This window comes from Pan paniscus, chromosome 19, assembly GCF_029289425.2.
Source record: "Pan paniscus chromosome 19, NHGRI_mPanPan1-v2.0_pri, whole genome shotgun sequence".
NCBI lineage: Eukaryota > Metazoa > Chordata > Mammalia > Primates > Hominidae > Pan > Pan paniscus.
The window spans coordinates 51,191,907-51,211,944 of NC_073268.2; the positions used below are offsets into that span (position 1 = coordinate 51,191,907).

At 36.6% G+C, this 20,038-nt stretch overlaps 1 protein-coding gene and 1 pseudogene across 2 annotated transcripts in view; one reads left to right on the forward strand and one right to left on the reverse strand.

The window, feature by feature from the left end:
- Positions 1-20,038, forward strand: part of LOC117976678 (coiled-coil domain-containing protein 144A-like) — a 47,825-nt gene that overhangs the window by 2,878 nt on the left and 24,909 nt on the right. For both annotated transcript variants that reach the window (XM_055102168.2, XM_055102170.2), the window contains exons 2-5: positions 1,506-1,689; positions 2,244-2,372; positions 4,398-5,351; positions 6,927-7,064. In XM_055102168.2, coding sequence (XP_054958143.1) covers positions 1,506-1,689; positions 2,244-2,372; positions 4,398-5,351; positions 6,927-7,064 — 1,405 coding nt within the window. The remainder of the gene's footprint in view (positions 1-1,505; positions 1,690-2,243; positions 2,373-4,397; positions 5,352-6,926; positions 7,065-20,038) is intronic.
- LOC129394503 (regulator of nonsense transcripts 3A-like) lies at positions 13,537-16,264 on the reverse strand (annotated as a pseudogene).

Sequence of the window (20,038 nt, forward strand, 5' to 3'; positions counted from 1 at the left end):
CATATTTGGCTTTATTTCTAGGTTCTCTATTCTGTTCCATTGGTCTATGTATGTACTTTTATACAAGTACCATGCTGTTTTGGTTACTTTAGCCTTGTCATATGGTTTTAGATCTGGTAATGTGATGTATCTGGCTTCGTTCTTTTTGCTTGGGATTGCTTTGGCTATTCAGGCTTGTTTTTGATTCCCTGTGAATTTTAGGGGTACTTTCTCTAATTCTGTGAAGAATGACAGTGGTATGTTAATAGGAATTGCATGGAATCTGTAGATTGCTTTGGTTAATATGATCATTTTCACTATATTGATTCTTCTAATCTATGAACATAGGGCATATTTCCATTTGTCTGTGTCATCTATGATTTCCTTCAGCAGTGCTTTCTAATTCTCCTTTTAGAGATCTTTCACCTCCTTGGTTAAGTATATTCCTAGGTTTTATTGTTGTTGTTGTTGTTGCAGCTGTTGTAAAAGGGATTAGGTTCTTGATTAGATTTTCACCTTGGTCATTCTTGATGTTTACTAGTGCTCCTGATTTGTGTACATTGATTTTGTAACATGAGACTTTTACTGATTTCATTGATTAAATCTAGGAGTCTTTAGGGTTTTCTAAGCTAAAACAGAGATAGTTTGACTTTGTCTTTTCCAATTTGGATGCCCTTTATTTATTTCTCTTACCTGATTGCTCTGGCTAGGACTTCCCAGTTTTATTCTAAATATGCATGAAATAAGTAAAATGGACAGTAATTGATGATTATTTTATTCCATATCTCTCATATGCAGATAAAATTAATTCCAAATTCATTGTTGAAACACATATTATCCTTTACTTTTAAATTAAATATTAGATCCTGTCTTGTTCCAAAAAGGGATTTTAAAATTGGTGATGAAATACTTAAGAATCAAGAAGATAAGTTGAAAGTGTTACCCAAAAGAGAAACATAAAAAGGATGGGGTAACAGTTATAGACAGCTTAGGCTAGTCTTGGATTATAGTAATCTGCAGATACATGTTGTGTGAATGACATCTGAAGGTGTTATCTTACACTGTAAATCATTTTTATGACTACACATACACTATTTCATGAAGATGAAAATGCATTTCTAGTGAATTTCTAAACTTGTTTGTAAACAGTAACTTCTTTTAAATTAGCTAACTCTAAATGATCTGTTCTAATTAATTTCAACTTGCATAACGTGAAAAAGAAGTAATTTTCAACTTGTAACTTTACTGAAAAATTTCAAATATGCTTTTCCATAATATTTACCAGGGTTACTAGTAACAGAAACTTACCAGTTAATGGAATATTTCTTTCCTCACTACCTCTCAAATATATATGTCCCTTGGAAGAGATCAAAGTGAGAAATTAAAAACATGAGAACTAGAAAGGAAACAAGAGCATAGGAGTTTTTATGAGGATAATAAACCCACATGGGAAGAGCCAGATCACAGAATAAACTTTTTTATTTTTTAACAAAACACATTTTAATGTAATCCATGTTTAACTGCAGACTTGCCTTAAAACAAGAAAATGAGGAGAAAAGAAATGCCATTATGTTGTATAATAAAGATAGTGAACAGTTAAGAATAAAAGAAGAGGAGTGTGGGAAAGTGGTTGAAACAAAGCAACAACTTAAATGGAATCTGAGAAGACTTGTTAAGGAATTGAGGACAGTAAGAAATAACTTGGATCTGGTAAATTAATCTTTGGTGTAAACTTCATTTTTCTAACTTTATGTTTCATCGGTATTACTTATAATTTTTTGGCTTCATGTATATCATTTAGGTTTAAAATAAACCAAAACTGTTATTTCCTCTTAAGAATGAACTATGACATTTATAGATAAAATTATTTACTGTAAACCTTGTCATCTAATAGATGCTCAGTCTGTGTTTTTAGACTGGAGGATAAGTTGAGTTTAATCACTAATATAGCTGTTCATTTACACATTTTTTATGTTAAAATACAGGCTAAATAGCTTTGAAACTATAAGGACACTAGTTAAATGTTTTGAAAGAAATTTTATTTCATAATGCTGTATCTTCCCGTAGTTAAGAACTATTTTTCCTCTTTGACAGATTTAGCTGTCATGTATGCAATTAAGATTTGAGTGATTCTTGAGGGATAAAAGTTCTTGTGTTTTAACAGGCTACTTCTTTTTAACCGTTTTATAAGAGAGGCTCTGCTCTTAACCTTTTAGATTTTCTTTTTCAGTGCTATTAGACCAAAACCTCCATGCTATCTCTAGGTTGTGCAGGAGAGAAACGATGCCCAGAAGCAACTTTCTGAAGAACAGGATGCCAGAATATTACAAGATCAGATTCTGACGAGTAAACAAAAGGAACTAGAAATGGCTCGAAAGAAAATGAATTCTGAGGTATTTTCTTTAGTCATTTTCAAATATATTTTTGTATGTGAATATATTTTTAAAAAACAACTCTGTGCAACTTGGAAAGTACAATGGATTTTTGAACTACACACACACACACACACACACACACATTTGGGGGTGGTGATGGTGGTTCTGGCATTTTTGGCTCATTGAATAAAGTCATGTTCTTAATTCAACTCCATTTGTTTGCAAGAGTCAAGTAGTGACATTCTCAGTGGCCTTATCCAAAGGAGAAACATTTGTTATTTTTCATAGAATTAATGATCTTTCCACAATCTCAAAATCCTTGCTACTAACAACAGACGTTCTAGTTTTCAGACATTATTTCATCTTCCTAATATATTAATGGAGAGGTTAGATTATTATTTCCACTTGCAATAAGGATGAAATGTATAGCCAGTTCAGAGGCCGTACTTCAGATGCCGTTTCCCTTACTTTTGAGGAGAGTAACAGTTTGCTCCAAGTAGCGTCTCATCTCAGTGCAAAGAGCTTTGAAAACAATGATATGCCATAATATAAACTTGGTGATAATTTATTGGTAAGTGTTTTTTCTTAGAAAAATAGTTCAGTGTGTGGGAGACTGAGGCGGGTGGATCACGAGGTCAGGAGATCAAGACCATCCTGGCTAACGCGGTGAAACCCCATCTCTACTAAAAATACAAAAAAAATTAGCCAGGCGTGGTGGCGGGAACCTGTAGTCCCAGCTACTCGGGAGGCTGAGGCAGGAGAATGGCGTGAACCCTGGGTGGTGGAGCTTGCAGTCAGCCAAAATTGGGCCACTGCCCTCCAGCCTGGGTAACAGTGCGAGACTCCGTCTCAAAAAAAAAAAAGAAAGAAAAGAAAAATAGTTTAGTGTATTTCACCCTGTTTCATGCTTATTTCTGTTTCAGGCATTATAAAGAGGAAACGTAAGTTATTGTAATAACAGATAATCTCATGATTTTCTAAGAAAAGCTCTGTAACTTCTTTTTTTACCACGTGTTTTGAAATAAGCCTCTTTTATATTTATATATACACAACACAGAAGTAATTGTGGTTTGGTGGAAGAGCACTAGAAGTAAAGTAAGGGGACCTAGGGAAAATCTTGCAACTTGCATATTTTTTGACCTCTCCTTTCAGAATTGTGATATAAATGAGTTCAGTGATACATGTATAAGTGCTTGGTACAAGGCCAGGTGCAGCGGCTGACGCCTGTAATCCCAGCACTTTGGGAGGCCGAGGTGGGTGGATCACTTGAGCCCAGGAGTTCCAGACCAGCCTGGGCAGCATGGCGAAACCCCATCTCTACAAAAAGTACAAATAAATTTAGCTGCGTGTGGGGGTGTGTGCCTCTAGTTCAGCTACCCAGGAGGCTGAAGTGGGAGGATCACCTGAGCCCGGGAGGCCAAGGCTACAGTGAGTCTTGATTGCGTCACTGCCCTCTAACCTGAGTGATGGAGTGGAGACCCTATCTCGAAAAAAAAAAAAAAAAGCCTAATATAATGCTTAGATTTAGCATTTATGAATAAATGTAATTCTTATATAACTGATGAGAAAAATGTTAGAAAAATAAATAGCTATAGAATATTCTCAGAAAAAAAAGAACTTAAAGAACGCTAGAACATTTCCTCTGTCCAGATATATGCAAAGCTACAGCTTTTACTATAGGGTGGTGTATAGGTTAGATGTCAGAGTGTAAAGCCAATTTTTTAATGTAGTCAAATTTATTAATCTTTAATGCCTTTGAGTTTGTTGTAATTTGGAGACCGTCTTTTCCAATTCTGAGATGCTTAAAAATTCTCTAGTTATTTATGTTCTACATTCATGGATTCATTGTCTTCAAATAAACTTATGAAGTTTTGGGAATTTATGCTCTATGAGGTTTGAAGTTTCGATAGAATATTTTTTTCCAGTTGGATATCCACTTATGGCAATCTTTTCATTGTATACATGTATAGGTTATTTAATTTCAGAGAAAATCATAATCTGTCATTTTATTGAGTGCTACTGAATGTTTCCTTTCTTACTTAGATTTCTCATAGGCATCAGAAAGAAAAGGATCTCTTTCATGAAAATTGCATGTTGCAGGAAGAAATTGCCTTGCTGAGACTGGAAATAGATACAATAAAAAATCAGAACAAGCAAAAGGAAAAGAAATATTTTGAGGACATTGAGGCTGTGAAAGAAAAGAATGATAACCTTCAAAAAATTATAAAACTAAATGAAGAAACATTAACAGAAACAATACTCCAGTACAGTGGACAGCTGAACAATCTGACAGCTGAGAACAAAATACTCAATTCTGAACTGGAGAATGGGAAACAGAACCAAGAAAGACTAGAAATAGAAATGGAATCATACCGTTGTAGACTGGCTGCTGCTGTACGTGACTGTGATCAAAGTCAGACAGCAAGAGACCTAAAACTTGATTTCCAGAGAACAAGACAAGAGTGGGTTCGTTTACATGACAAAATGAAGGTTGATATGTCTGGCCTACAAGCTAAGAATGAGATTCTTTCTGAAAAACTTTCTAATGCTGACAGTAAAATTAACAGGCTACAAATTCAGCTCCATAACACAAGAGATGCTCTTGGAAGAGAGAGTTTGATTTTGGAACGTGTGCAAAGAGACCTCAGCCAAACACAGTGTCAGAAGAAAGAAACTGAACACATGTACCAAATTGAACAAAGCAAACTGAAGAAATACATTGCCAAGCAGGAATCTGTAGAGGAGAGATTATCTCAACTACAAAGTGAAAATATGTTGCTTCGACAGCAACTGGATGATGCTCACAAGAAAGCTAACAGTCAAGAAAAGACAATCAGTACTATCCAAGACCAGTTTCATTCTGCTGCCAAAAATCTTCAAGCTGAGAGTGAAAAGCAGATTCTTTCACTACAAGAGAAGAACAAGGAGCTGATGGATGAATATAATCATTTAAAAGAAAGAATGGATCAATGTGAGAAAGAGAAAGCAGGAAGAAAAGTAAGTATTAAGAAAGATAAAATATTTTTCAACCTTCCTGAAAGAAAATGTAAAGTAATATTTGGTTATGGCTAAATGTTGTATCTAGTTGAATATAAAATGTATAGATCATAAATGTATTTGCTGTATCAGCCTAGAAATGTACCAGTGAAAAAGAAGTTAAACCTGAAAGATGCTTTACTTTGCATAAAGAAATTGTGTCACCTATGAAATTTCAAGTTCAGTTACAGTGTTAATAGGTACAGACTAATACTCATGATGTAGTCTTATGCTGCTGAAATGATCATTGCAATGCCTTTATGTGGCCATGTTTTAATACCATGATGAAGCAGATAAACAGAAATGCTCATACCTGACATGAGTATTTTGAAATTAAGATTCAGTGGGGAGGGTTGCTTTGACCGTTAATTCCAGATTTCCCAGGTGAACTGAAGTATACTGCTGTATCTCATAATACTTTTCCTTCAGTAATTTTGTAATGTATTTAAGTTGGTATAATTTTATTTTTATTCATATCAATTTGACTTAAATCTGAGACGATTTCAGTCTCAAATTACTTGTTATGACCTCTCAATTCTTTAAAGGCATTTACTTTTTTTTTTTTTTTTTGAGATGGAATTTTGCTCTGTAAGTTTTGTATTTTTAGTAGAGACGGAGTTTTGCCATGTTGGTAAGGCTGGTCTCGAACTCCTGACCTCAGGTGATCCGCCCACCTTGGCCTCCCAAAGTGCTGGGATTAGAGGCGTGAGCCACTGTGCCCGGCCTAAAAGCATTTACTTTTTATTAAATCATAATTTGGGACAGATGTGAATTTCAGCAAAGCCATGTTACATTTAATCTTACCACTGGTATTTATAATTTACTTTGAATGTTTTTACAAAGAATTTGCTCATAATTTTCATTTCAAGGCTCACTGCCTATCATTCAGATATAACTTTGATAGTACAAAGGTAACTGTGGCTATCTGTGATTTATTTGTTTGGCATTGAGTCCCATTTTCAAACTAATCAGAAGTGGCAGGATTCACATATAGCAGGAATGGACTGAATCGGTGAGACAGTTGTAGGAGCTGAGATCAGGAGGGAGGTAGAGGCCAGGTTACCTAGGGCCTCAAAGGCCATTGGAATTTTACTTGTATTGTGAGATAGGAATCTTTTAGAAGATCTGAGCAGGCAATTGAATATGCAAGGAACTCTGAGGTTGATTTGAGCTTCTAATAAAAAACAGGGAAAACATTTTACCAGTGTGGGATGTACCACCAGCAGCCCCACCCACGTATCAAATTCTTTTTGAGACTTCAGTAGGTTGTTAAGCACTGCAGATGTTTCAGGGAAGAGTGAGTAGTGGGCTGAATCTATTGCCTAAGTTAACAGAAAACCGATTTGGCAGGAAGATAACACCTTCTTTGTCCTTAACTAAATTCAGTAATAAACAAGAATGTGTGCACATGAGGAAAAGAAGGCGAATCATGTATGTGTTGATGTTTTTCAAAGTATATAAGTTAGAGTTAAATCTTACTACTATAATTTAATAATAAGGTGATTTATAAATCAGTAACAAAAAATACCTTCACAGGTAGTTATGAGAGAATTCCAACAAGAATGGACAGATCTCCTAAAACAACAACCTACGTCAGAGGCTACCTCACGTTGTCACATTAATTTAGATGAGACACAGGATTCAAAGAAGAAATTGGGTCAAATCAGAAGTGAAGTATGTATGAAACATAACATGTCAACAGTTAATCTATAGGTGGTGAAATAATGTCAGATGTTTTAGGATACTGATTGCAGTGGATAGCTTTCTTTTGTATTTTTATTATAATTCATTTTATTACAATTTAATTATCTTTATAATACACTTGTTTCTTAACCTCTGGCTTTCATTCTGTCCTTTTCTCCTCATAAGTACATACATTTTAAAAATAAGGATCATTTCCAAAGATCCTTAGGAAAATTGGGAATTATTCAGTATTCCTCACAGAAGTTGAGAGGCTTTTTTTTTTCCTGTGAAGTAGTATTTTTTTAGTGATTTCTCTATTGCCATGGTGAGGCAAGCCAGATTAAATTATAGGATAATGTTTAATAGAATGTTCCAGAAAATTGTCTTATTTCTTATCTTTACTTTTGTGAATGGGTACAGAATCTGTGTATATTTATTTCATGAATTTCAGGATAACTGGTACAGAAAGGCCATAGTACTGTTCTCCAAAATGCAAATGTTTTAATTTACAAACTACTTGAAATGTTAGGTACTTCCTTTATTTTCCTTTCATTTTAAATATATTGTGCTTTTTTACAAATCATGTATAGTATGTACATCCAAAGTAGAGAATTAAGAGATATATCTAGATTCTACCACTGAATTTTTAAAAACAAGTTTACTGAGAGAGAATTCTCATACCATACAGTTTACCCATTGAACGTGTACAATTCATGGTCTCTTAATATATTCACAGAGTTGCATAACCATCACCATCATCAATTGTAGGACATTTTCATGACCCTGAAAAGAATCAGCAATCTATTTTGTTTCCATAGATTAGCCCATTCTGGGCACCACGTATCAATTGGATCACACAATGTGTGGTGGTCTTTTGTGACTGGCTTCTTCTACTTAGCATAACATTTTTAAGGTTCATTGTGTTGTAACATGTATCAGTATTTAATTTCATCTTATTGCTGAGTAATTTTCCACTGTATGGACATACCACTAATTTATTTAGCCATTCATCAGTTGATGGACCTTTGGGTTGTTTCCATGTTTTAGCTATTATTAATCATGCTGCTGTGAACTTTTATTTACAAGTTTTTGTGGTTGTATATGTATTCCTTTCTCTTGGGTATATACATATGAGTTGAATTTCTGGGTCATATGGTAACACTATACTTAACCTTTTGAGGAGCTGCCAGTCTGCTTTCCAAAGTGGTTGCACCATTTTATGTTCCCATCAGCATTGTATGAGGGTTCTAATTTCTCCACTTCCTTGCCAACATTTTTCATATTTTTGATTGAAAAAGGATTCCAACCTAGAGGTATGAAGTGGTACCTCATTGTGGTTTTGATTCACATTTCCCTAATGATGAATGACTTTAAGCCTCTTTTTATGTGCTTATGAGCCACTTGTATATCTTCTTTGGAGAAATATCTGTTCAAATCTTTTGCCCACATTAAAATTGGGTTGTCCTAAATTTCTGAATTTTAAGAGTTCTTTATATACCCTAGGTGTAAGTCCCTTATCAGATATGTTTCCAAATATTTTCAATGGCTTTCCTTTTTATTTTCTTTTTTATGATTTATTATGTTTTTAAAATTTATATAATTTTAAATTGTAGAGAGAAGGTCTCACTATGTTGTCCAGGCTGTTTTTGAACTCCTGAGCTCAAGCAATCCTCCCACCTCGGCCTCCCAAGTGTTGGGATTATAGGTGTAAGCCACCATGCCCAGCCTCCTTATCACTTTCTTGATGGTCTCTGTTCAAGCACAGAAGTTTCACATTTTGATGAAGTCCAGTTAATTTTTGTTTGTTTGTTTTGCAGTCACAAAGATTTATGGCTATGTTTTCTTCTAGGAATTTTATAGTTTTAGTTCTTACATTTAGCGGTTCTATTTTATTACTTTTAGATATGACATTTGGTGAAGTCCACCTTTATTCTTTTGCATGTGGATATACTGTTTTCCCAGAACCATTTGTTGAAAAATCTATTCATTTCTCATTTAATTTTTTTTACACCCTTGTTGAAAATCACTTGACCATAAAAGTGTGTGTTTGTTTTTGGATTCTCAGTTCTAATATATTGAGCTATGTCTATCCTTATGCCAGTAGCAAATCACATTTTAGGAAAATTCATTTTCAGTCCTGTTGCTTATTACCAGTTGTCTTATGTAAGAATAGAAATTCAAGTAGTAGAATGTCTTTAATTTCACTTTTTGCTTCTTGAAGGAGTGTATGGCCAGCTTATGCCTTGCTGACTCCATGACATGATGAGAGTCAGGCTTACGAAGACAGATCCCATTAATTTTTTTTCTCCAGTCATACCTTTTATCTCTCACCCAGTGCCTCTCTCTTCATTCCCATTTCCATCAAATCTTGGTCACAGGATATGCTGACTCCGTCTACTATTTACTGCATTATGTTTTTATTAACTCATTGTAAGTCATAGAGTCATGTGTAGATTTTAACTATCTATGAAGGGCAAGATTAAGTCTAGGCTGTCATCTTTCCTCTTGGAAATTGAGCTAATTCATCATGTTGCAGTTTACAGTTAGATACTCTTTTGACCCAGCACCTCGTTCTCTTGTACACTCCCGGAGCTGAATCCTCTTCTTGGCACAGATACTACATTCTCAGAAACCAGAGTTCCCTGCATTTACCTCCTTTTGCTTAAATAGAAATGCATAGCTATGCTTTCATAGTTCAATACATAATTCATTGAATAAATACTTCAACCCATTCAAAGAACAACTTCCAGGAGTGCAGCAACTGGAAATCAGGTCATGTCCAGGCATTTATCAGAAACAAATGGTTGAATTAGTTATATGAATTTCAAATTTTCAGAGCCAATTTGTATGATATGGAGAAGCATTTTGATACAACATAAAGATGAGATGCTCTTCCCTTCTCCATACAAATGAGCTTGAAGTAAGGTAAAGGGGAAATTGCATTTAATAGCTTAACACTCAAAGGACACTACATTTTTATTTCTGAGATTGTTAAAACTGATTCCATAATATTTTGTTAATTTTCTCACTGAGGAAATGGAAATGAAGATTGAATCCTAGATTGATTAATAAATATCCAAAGCTGCTTATCACTTTTAGAATTTCAGTTCATTGAAATCAGGTACAATGTCTGATTTTTGGCTATTAATCAAATATTTCTGGTTTTTTCAACTTTATACTTCAAATTATATATCTCCTTCCTTCTTCATCTTCCTTATTTCATAACTCGGGGGACAAACTCTAAAAGCCTCACTGGCTTAGTCATCAGAATTTGTAATCGAAAGGAACTTTTTCTAAACTTCCTCTGCAGTAGTTCTTACATCCTTCTCCTGGTTGTCTGCTGCTTCCCATTAGAGTTGTTTGTCATTAATAAATTAACCTCAACATTTTTTAGATCTGACTTTAAAGGAGACTAATTTCTACTGGGTATGTTATTCTATTTCTTGTTGTCTCCTTGTTTAAATTTATTTTTCTGGTTATTTTTTCCTAACAAATTACCCAAAGTTGAGTGGCTAAGAACAACATTCGTTTAGTTCACCAATCTGTGGCTTGGGAAAACCTTGGCCGGGACAGCTTGCCTCTGCTCCCTTCAGCTTCACTTGGGATAAATCAAAGGCTGAGGGACTGGAATCATCTGAATGTTTGTTCACTAAGATGTCTGTTGCTGATGGTGGCTATTGGTTGGAACTTTAGCTGAGGCAGGTTGCCCAAATATGTACATTGGAACTCCTAGGCTCTCTTTGTGGCCTAAGCTTCCTCACAGCATGGGGGCTGGGGTCCAAGGGTGAGCAGTCTGTGGTAGAGAGCCTCTTCTAACTTAATGTTGGAAGCCACATGGTTATCACTTTTAACGCTTTCTGTTCATTAGAAGCAAGTCACTAAGTTTCACCCATAGTCTATATATAGGATGAATGATTTTGCTTTTATTTTTATTGATGTATTTTTTTTTTTAGACATGGTGTCTTATTATGTTACCTAGGCCGGCCTTGACCTCCATGGCTCAAGAATTCTTCCTGCCTCTGCCTCCCAGGTAGCTGAGACCACAGGAATGTGACACCACACCTGGCTTCCTTTGATTTTTTGTGGACCTGTATAATTGTACATATTTATGGTATACACAGTGATATTTTGATATGTGTAAACAATGTATAATGGTCAAATCAGGCTAATTAATATATTCCATCACCTCAAACATTTACCATTTCTTTGTGTTGTGAACTTTCAAAATCCTCTCCTCTAGCTTTTTAAATATCAGCTAGCCAAGCCAGGTGTAGTGGCACACACCTGTAATCCCAGCTGTTTGGGAGGCTGAGGCAGGAGAATGGCTTGAACCCTGGAGGCGGAGATTGCAGTGAGCTGAGATTGCACCACTGCATGCCAAGCCTGGGTGACAGAGCAAGACTCTGTCTCAAAAAAAAAAAAAATTAGTTAACCATATTCACCCTACAATGCAACAGAACACTAGAATTCATTCCTCCTACGTAACTGTAATCTTGTATCCGTTAACCAGCCTCTCCCCATCTTCTACTCCCCTTTACCTTTCTCAGCCTCTAATACCCACAGTTCTACTCTCTACTTCCGTGAACTTTTTTTTAAATTTTAGCTCCCACATGAGTGAAAACATACAGTAGTTATTTTTCTGTGCTTGAATTATTTCACTTAGTGTCACTTAATGTCCTCATCCATGCTGTAAATGACATGATTTTATTCTTTTTTTATGGCTGAATAGTATTCCACTGTGGACATATGCCACATTTTCTTTACTCATCAACCACATTGATCTGTTGATGAACATTTAGGTTGATTCTGTATCTTGGTTGTTGTGAATAGTGCTGCAATCAACATAGGAATACTGGTATCCCTTTGATATGCTGATTTTCTTTCTTTTGGATAAATACTTAATAGTGGGATTGTTGGATCATATGACACTTCTATTTTTAGCTTTTTAAGAAACTTCCATGGTTATACTAGTTTACATTCCCTCCACGAGTGCATAAGAGTTTTCTTTTTCTCTCCAACCTCGCCAGGATTTTTTACTTCTGGTTTCTTTGTTTTTTGTTTTTTGATTTTTTTGATAGTAGCCATTCTGTGGTGAGATGATATCTTATTTGGGATTTTGTTTTCATTTTCCTGTTAGTGATGTTGAGTACTTTTCCATACATTTGTGGACATTCGTATGTCTTCTTTTTAGAAATGTCTATTTAAATTCTTTGTCCACATTTCAGGGGGGATTATTAACAATTTTTACTGTTGAGTTTTTTGAGTTCCTGGCATATTCTAGATATTAGACCTTTCTCAGATGAATAGATTTGTAAATATTTTCTCCCAGTCTACAATTGTTGGTTGTTTCCTTCACTTTGTTGATTGTTTCCTTTGCTGTGAAGAAACCTAATTTTAATATAGCTTTACTTGTGTATTTTTGTTTTTATACCTGTGCTTTTTTTTTGCGTATGCCCGTGATAACTTAGCTATAAAATCTTTGCCTTGACCAATGTCCTGAAGCATTTTCCATATATTTTCTTGTTAGTAGTTTTATAATTTTGGATCTCATGTTTAAGTCTTTAATCTATTTTGAGTTGATTTTTGTATATGGTGAAAGATAGGGACCTGGTTTCATTCTTCTTTTTACAGATACCCACTTTTCCCAGCCCCATTTGTTGAAGAGAGGGTTCTTTCCCCAATGTATGTTTTTGATACTTTTGTTGAAAATCAGGTGTCTGTAAATATGTGGATTTATTTCTGCGTTCTCTATTCTGTTCCATTGGTTTAATTTTCTATTTTTATACCAAGACCTTGCTCTTTTGGTTACCGTAACCTTGTAATATATTTTGAAGTCAGGTGGAGTGATGCCTCCAGCTCTGTTCTTTTCCCTCAGGCTTGGCTTGTATAGTCTAGCTTTTTTGCAGTTCCATATGAATTTTAGGATTGTTTTTTCCATTTCTGTGAAGAATGTTATTGGTGTTTTTTTGTTGCGAGTTATAAAGGGCATTTTATTTTTATCTTATTCTTTCTCTTTCTTAACTTTCAGATTCAGGGAGTACATGTGCAGGTTTGTTACACAGGTATATTGCATAATGCTTAGGTTTAGGGTGCAGTTGAACCTATCACCCAGGTAATGAGCATAGTACCTGGCATGTCATTTTTCAACCATTGTCCAACCCAGTCCTCCTTCTTATAGTCCCCACTGTCTATTGCTTCCATCTTTATGTCCATGTGTACCCAATGTTTAGCTCCCACTTATAAGTGAGAACATGTAGTATTTGGTTTTCTGTTTCTGCATCAGTTTGCTTAGGATAATGGCCTCCAGCTGCATCCATGTTGCTGCAAAGGGCAGTATTTTGTTCTTTTTATAGTTGCATAGTAATCCATATTGTATATGTGCTACATTTTCTTAATCCAGTGCATCATTGATGAGCTTCTGGTTTTAGTCCATATCTTTGCTATTGTGAATAGTGCTGCAGTGAACATTGGGTGCATGTGTCTTTTTGGTAGAATGATTTTTTGGTGGTGGGAAGTGGATATTTAACCAACTAATGGGATTGCTGGGTTGAATGGCAGTTCTACTTTTAGTTCCGTGAGAGAAACCTCCAAACTGCTTTCCACAGCGGCTGAACGAATTTACCATTTTCTCCAATAGTGTATTAGAATTCCCTTTTCGCTGTAGCAGCTCTGCCAAAATCTGGGTTGTTGTTGCTTATTTTTTGACTTTTTAGTAATAGCCATTATGTCTGGTGTGAGATGGTATGTCATTGTGGCTTTGATTTGCTTTTCTCTGATGATCAGTGATGATGAGCATTTTTTCATATGTTTGCTCTCCACTTTTATGTCTTTTTTTGAGAAGTGTCTGTTAATGTATTTTGCCCGCTTTTATATATTTTTTTAAATTCTTGTTTGTTGATTTAAGTTCCTTATAGGTTCTGGATATTAGAACTTTGTTCAATGCATAGCTTGTAAATACATTCTTTCATTGTTTAGGTTGCCTATTTAGTCTCTTGAATGGTTCCTTTTCCTATGCAGAAGCTCCTTTGTTTAACTAGGTCCCAATTTTTCTTTTCTTTTTTTTTTTCTTTAACACAATTTTTACTTAATAAATGGTTAAAATCGCAGTGCCAAAAATACATTCACATTTAGCAATTTCACTGAAAGGAAGAAACTACAGAATGCACGGTTTCAGAAAGCTATTTTAAGTTATTTACAAATAAAGTATCTAAAACTCAAAAACAGGCTCTATATGCTATATCTAGTTTATCCCTTCCCGAACAAAATTTCTGTTATTTGGGCAAATTCTTAAACCATGGTTTAAACCGTAATGGTTACAAACCACAAACACATCCATCCAAAGACTGAAACCGTTTTTATCCGGTCAGTGGCAAAACTGTTGAAAGGGCAATAGTTGAAGCTGTTAGGTTTTATATAGTGTGAACTCTGATAAATATTCCTACCAGGACTAAAACACAGCACACTTTGCAGGCATGGCTGACTCACAAAGGTTGTAACAAACAAGAACTACTCTTCACTCGACACCATGGCTCAGAGGCCGAGAAGCACGAGTGACTGACAGCTCCTCTGCTTACAAACGAATGAAACCCAAAGTGGATGTCGTTCTCACAGCACTGAAAGTGCTTCAGGACTCACACTGATCCAATACTAACTTTCTTCCCTATTTTACACATATTTTTCTACTGTCCAGTGGAAATCATCTTCTGTTTTGGCTAAACAACAAATACTAGTTTATAACAGGAATGGTAAAATCTGTGAGAATTCTGCTCAATTTAATACAAGATCACTACTTTCTTTAGAATGGTTTCTGCGTGTTTCTATGTCACCCTCTGTATTTTTAGCTTCCAGTTTCCTGGTAAGGAATAAGTTCTCCTTCCCAGTCACACTCGGGGTCATTTACACGTTTCTGGGATGCCCTCGCTCGTCCATGGAGGCCAGGTGCGTGCAGTGACTCACTCTGCCTCTTCCCTCTTCTTAGGACCAGTCCCCGAACCTTCTGCCTTGCAGATCCTCCTGTTTCCGCCACACTCTCGCGCTCGGAAGCGAGCTCCTGGATCATACAGCTGCAAGGCTGGCCGGTCCGTGTTTGCCAGTCGCTCTTTTATGGGTGCTGGACTGTCGTCACACCTCTGCGCTCTTCCCAGTCTCTCCATGGCCTCCCCCGGAGCCCTGCTGTCCTGGCTCCCCTTCTTCCCTCTGTCTTGGCCAGGTCCTTTCCCCCATCTCTGCTCATCCTCACTCCTTCTGGAAAGCCAGTCAGGCTCGTGGTGAGCTCTGTGCCTCCTGCCATCATCCACATGGTGTCTTTGTGCTTCAGATTCTTGTTCTTGAGATCTCTCCACATCCCTGTGCTCTTTATCACTGCCGCTGTGTGACGTCTCCTGGGGCTCCTCCAGCGAGCCTTCCACTGGCCTGGCTTTTACGACTGCACCGGGGGCACAGGATTCCTGCTTGCCACCTCCAGTATCAATCTCCTCTCCTCTTTCTTTTGGTTTCTCTGTGGTTGGTTCCTCTCCCTTTTCTGGTTTCTTAAGAAGCTTAATCCTTACTTCTTTCTCTGCAATTTTCTTCTGTTTATCTGTCTCTTTTTTTTTTTTTTTTTTTGCGTCTTTCTTCTTCTCTTCTTCTTCTTTTTTCCTCTTCCTGCAAACGTTTCTTTTCTAACTCTCTCCTCCTCCGTTCTTCTCACTTCTCTTCTCGAATTCTCTGCTTTTCTAATTTTCTATTTTTAATATATTCCAAAAGAGGTGTGGTTCTTCTAGCAATGAGCTCTCTTGTCTTCGCCTCCATCTCCCCCAGCAGAGTCTCCGGGTTGGCACTGGTCTTCTCTTCCTCCACACAGTAGGTTTCTAAAAACTTCTTATATTCTGGATCTTTGCTGTCAAGGAAGATATATCCATCAAAACGATCTCTAAAAAGAAGGATGTCATCAGGATTCCTAAAATTAATGTATGCTCTTGAGTAGAGATGAGGATAAAGACTCAGGTCGGCGGCGAAGAACTCGAAGTAGTCGTGTGCTGGCAGCAGGCACAGCTGCTCCTCCAGCTGCTCCTTGGTGAGGCCCAGAGGCAGGCGGCAGATGACCACCTGTGGGGAGCACGCGGCCGTTCCCACCGGGGCGGAGCGTGGACAAGGAGCTCAAAAGGCACCGCGTACCGAGCTGGGAGGCCAGGCCCGTGCCCCTCCCTCCTCTCCCTCCTCTCCCTCCCCTCCCTCCTCTCCCTCCCCTCCCTCCCCTCCCTCCCCTCTAGGTCCCAATTTTTCATTTTGACTTTTGTTGCAATTGCTTTTGAGGGCTTATTCATAAATTATTTTCAGAGGCTGATTTCTAATAGTGTATTTCTTAGGTTTTCTTGTAGGATTTTTATAGTTAGAGGTCTTACTTTTAAGAATGTAATTCAGCTTTCATTAATTTTTGTATGTGGTGATAGCTAGGGGTCAAGTTTCATTCTTCTGTGTATGGATAACCAGTCATCCCAACACCATTTATTGAATAGGGAGTCCTTTCCCCATTGCATATTTGTGTCGGCTTTGTCAAAGACCCAATGGTTGTAGGCATGTGGCTTTATTTCTGGGCTCTCTGTTCTGTTCCATTGGTCTATGTGTCTGTTTTTGTGCCAGTACCGTGCTGATTTGTTTAGTGTAGCGTTTGTTTACTGTAGTATAGTTTGAAGTTGGGTAATGTGATGCATCAGGCTGGGTTCTCTTTGCTTAGGATGGCTCTGGGTGTTTGGGCTCTTTTCTGGTTCCATATGAAATTTTAGAATAGTTTTTTCTAATGCTGTGAAAAATGACATTAGTAGTTTGATAGGAATGGTATTGAATCTGTAGATTGCTTTGGGCAGTATGGCCATTTTAATGCTATTGATTTTTCCAATTCATGAGCATGGAATGTTTTGCCATTTTTTTGGTGTCATCTATTTGGTGTCATGATTTTTTTCAGCAGTGTTTTGTAGTTCTCCTTGTAACCACCTTTCATCTCTGTAGTTAGATGCATTCCTAAGTATTTTGCTTTTTTGTGTGTGGCTATTATAAATTGGATTACATTCTTGATTTGTCTCTCAGCTTGAACTTTATTGGTATGTAGAAATGCTATGGATATTTTTACATTGATTTTTGTGTCCTGACTGAAGTCATTTATCAGTTCCAGGATAAATTGGCAAACTCTTTAGAGTTTTTTAGGTACAGAATCATATCATCAGCAAAGAGAGATAGTTTGGCTTCTTTTCCTTTTTGGATGCCTTTTCTTTCTTTCTTTTTCCTGATTGCTCTGGCTAGGAGTTCCAGTACTATGTTGAATACATACGGTGAGAGTGGGCATCTTTGTCTTGTTCCAGTTGGCAAGGGGAATGCTTCCAACTGTTTTTGTTCTTTTTTCTTTAATTTTTTTCTTTACTATTTTATAGAGACAAGGTCTCACTGTGTTGCCCAGCCTGGTCTCAGACTCCTGGCCTCAAGTGATTCTCCTGTCTTCGCCTCCCAACATGCTGGGGTTACAAGCATGAGCCACTGCACTTAGCCCCCACTTCCAGCTTTTGCCCATTCTGTATGGTTTTAGCTGTGGGTTTGTTATAGAGTGGCCTTTATTATTTTGAGGTCTGTTTCTTTGATGCCTAATTTGTTGGGTGTTTTTTTCATGAAGGGATGATGGACGTTATTGAAAGCTTTTTTGCATCTTTTGAGTTGATCATATGGTTTTTCGTTTTCGTTCTGTTTATGTGGTGAAAAACATTTATTGATTTGTGTACTTTGAACCAATTGCATCACAAAAATAAAGCTGACTTGATTGTGGTGAAGTAAGTTTTTGATGTGTTGCTGGATTTTGTTTGCTGATATTTTATTGAGAACTTTGGTGTCTACATTCATTGGGGACATTGGGCTGTAGTTTTCTTTATTCATTGTGTCTTTGCTGGCTTTTAGTATCAAGATGATGCTGGCATCATACAATGAGTTAGGGAGAAGTATCTCCTCAATATTTTGGAATAGTTTCATTAGATTTGTTAACAGCTCTTCTTTGTATGTCTGGTAGAAATTGGCTATGAGTCAGTCTGATCTGAATCTGTTTTTGGCTAGTAGGTTTTTTATTACTGATTCAATTTCAGAGCTTGTTATTTGTCTGTTCATGATTTCAATTTCCTCGTGGTTCAATCTTTGTTGGTTTCCAAGGATTTATCCATTTCTCCTAGATATTCTAGATTGTGTGTATACAGTGGTGTTCATTGTAGTCTCTGAGGATCTTTTGTATTACTGTGGGATTAGTTGTAATGTCATCTTTGTTGTTTCTGATTGTGCTTATTTAGATGTTCTCTGTTATTTATTTATTTATTTATTTATTTATTTATTTATTATCTAGCTAGTAGCCTGTCAGTATTTTTATCCCTTCAAAAAGCCAACTTTTGGTTTCACTGATCTTTGTATGGATTTTTGGGCCTCAAGTTTTCTCAGTTATGCTCTAATTTTATTTATTTCTTTTCTGTTGCCAGCTTTGGGGTTATTTTGTCCTTGTTTTTTAGTTCCTCTCGGCACAGTGTCAGATTGTTAATTACAGATCTGTCTGAGTTTTCAACATATTTGTTTTGCACTATAAGCTTTCCTCTTATGCTGCTTTTGCTGTATCCCAGAAGTTTTGGTATGATGTTTCTTTTTGCTTATTACAAATCATTGTTTGATTTCTGCCTTAAATTCTTTCTTTTCCCAAAGTCATTTAGGAGCCAGTTGTTTGATTTCCATGTAATTGTGTGGTTTTCAGAGATCTTCTTGGTATTCATTTCTATTTTTATTGCACTGTGGTCCAAGAGAATGGTGTTGTGTGATTTCATTTTTTAAAAATTTATCATGACTTGCTTTATGGTCAAACATGTTGTTGATCTTGGAGTATGTTCTTTGTGCAGATGAGAAAAAAGTGTATTCTGTAGTTGTTTGGTGGAGTATTCTGTAGATGTCTGTTAGGTCCAATTAGTCAAGTGTTAAATTTAAGCCCAGAATTTCTTTGTTAGTTTTTTGTCTCAATGATTTGCCTTAACACTATCAATGAGATGTTGAAGATCCCCACTGTTATTGTGTGACTGAGTCTTTTGGTAGGTCTGGAAGTACTTGGTTGTTTTTGAATGTGGGTGCTCCAGTGTTGGGTGGGTATGTATTTAGGATAGGGATGTCTTCTTGGTGAAGTGAGTCCTTTATCATTGTGTAATGCCCTTCTTCATCCTTTTTTGGCTGTTGTTGGTTTAAAGTCTGTTTTATCTAAGAATAACAACCCCTTGCTTTTTGCATTTTATTTGCATGACAGATCTTTGTCCATCTCTTTACTCAGAGCCTGTGGGTGCCATTACATGTGAGATGTGTCTTTTGAATATAGCAGACTGTTGATTCTTATGGGTTTGTTTTATTTTAATTCAACTTGCCACTCTGTGCCCTTTAAGTGAGGCATTTAGACCATTGAATTCAGTATTAATATTTATATGTGAGATTTTGATTCCGCCATGATGTTTTTAGCTGTTTGCTTTGTACTCTCGATTGTGTAGTTGTGTAATAGGGTCTGTGGGCTATGTACTTAGGTGTGTTTTTGTGGTAGTGGGTATTGTTCTTTTTTTTCCATATTTAGAACTCCTTAAGAATCTCTTGTAAGTCTGGTCTAGCGGTAACGAATTTCTTTAGTGTTTGTCTGGAAAAGATTGTATTTCTCTGTCACTGATGAGGCTTAGATTGGAGTGGTATGAAGTTCTTGGCTGAAATTTCTTTAAGGATGCTGACAACTGGCCCCACTTTCTGGCTTATAAGGTTTTTGCCAGAAAGAGGTCAGCTTTTCACCTGATGCAGCTGTTATAGCTGCCTGTGAGATTTTTCCTTTCGTGTTGACCTTGGAAAGTCTGATGGGCTGTGTATCTTGGGGATGGTTGTAGAGGTTCTCTGAATTTCTTGAATTTTTCCATCAACCTCTGTAATGAGATTGGGGAAATTTCATGGGC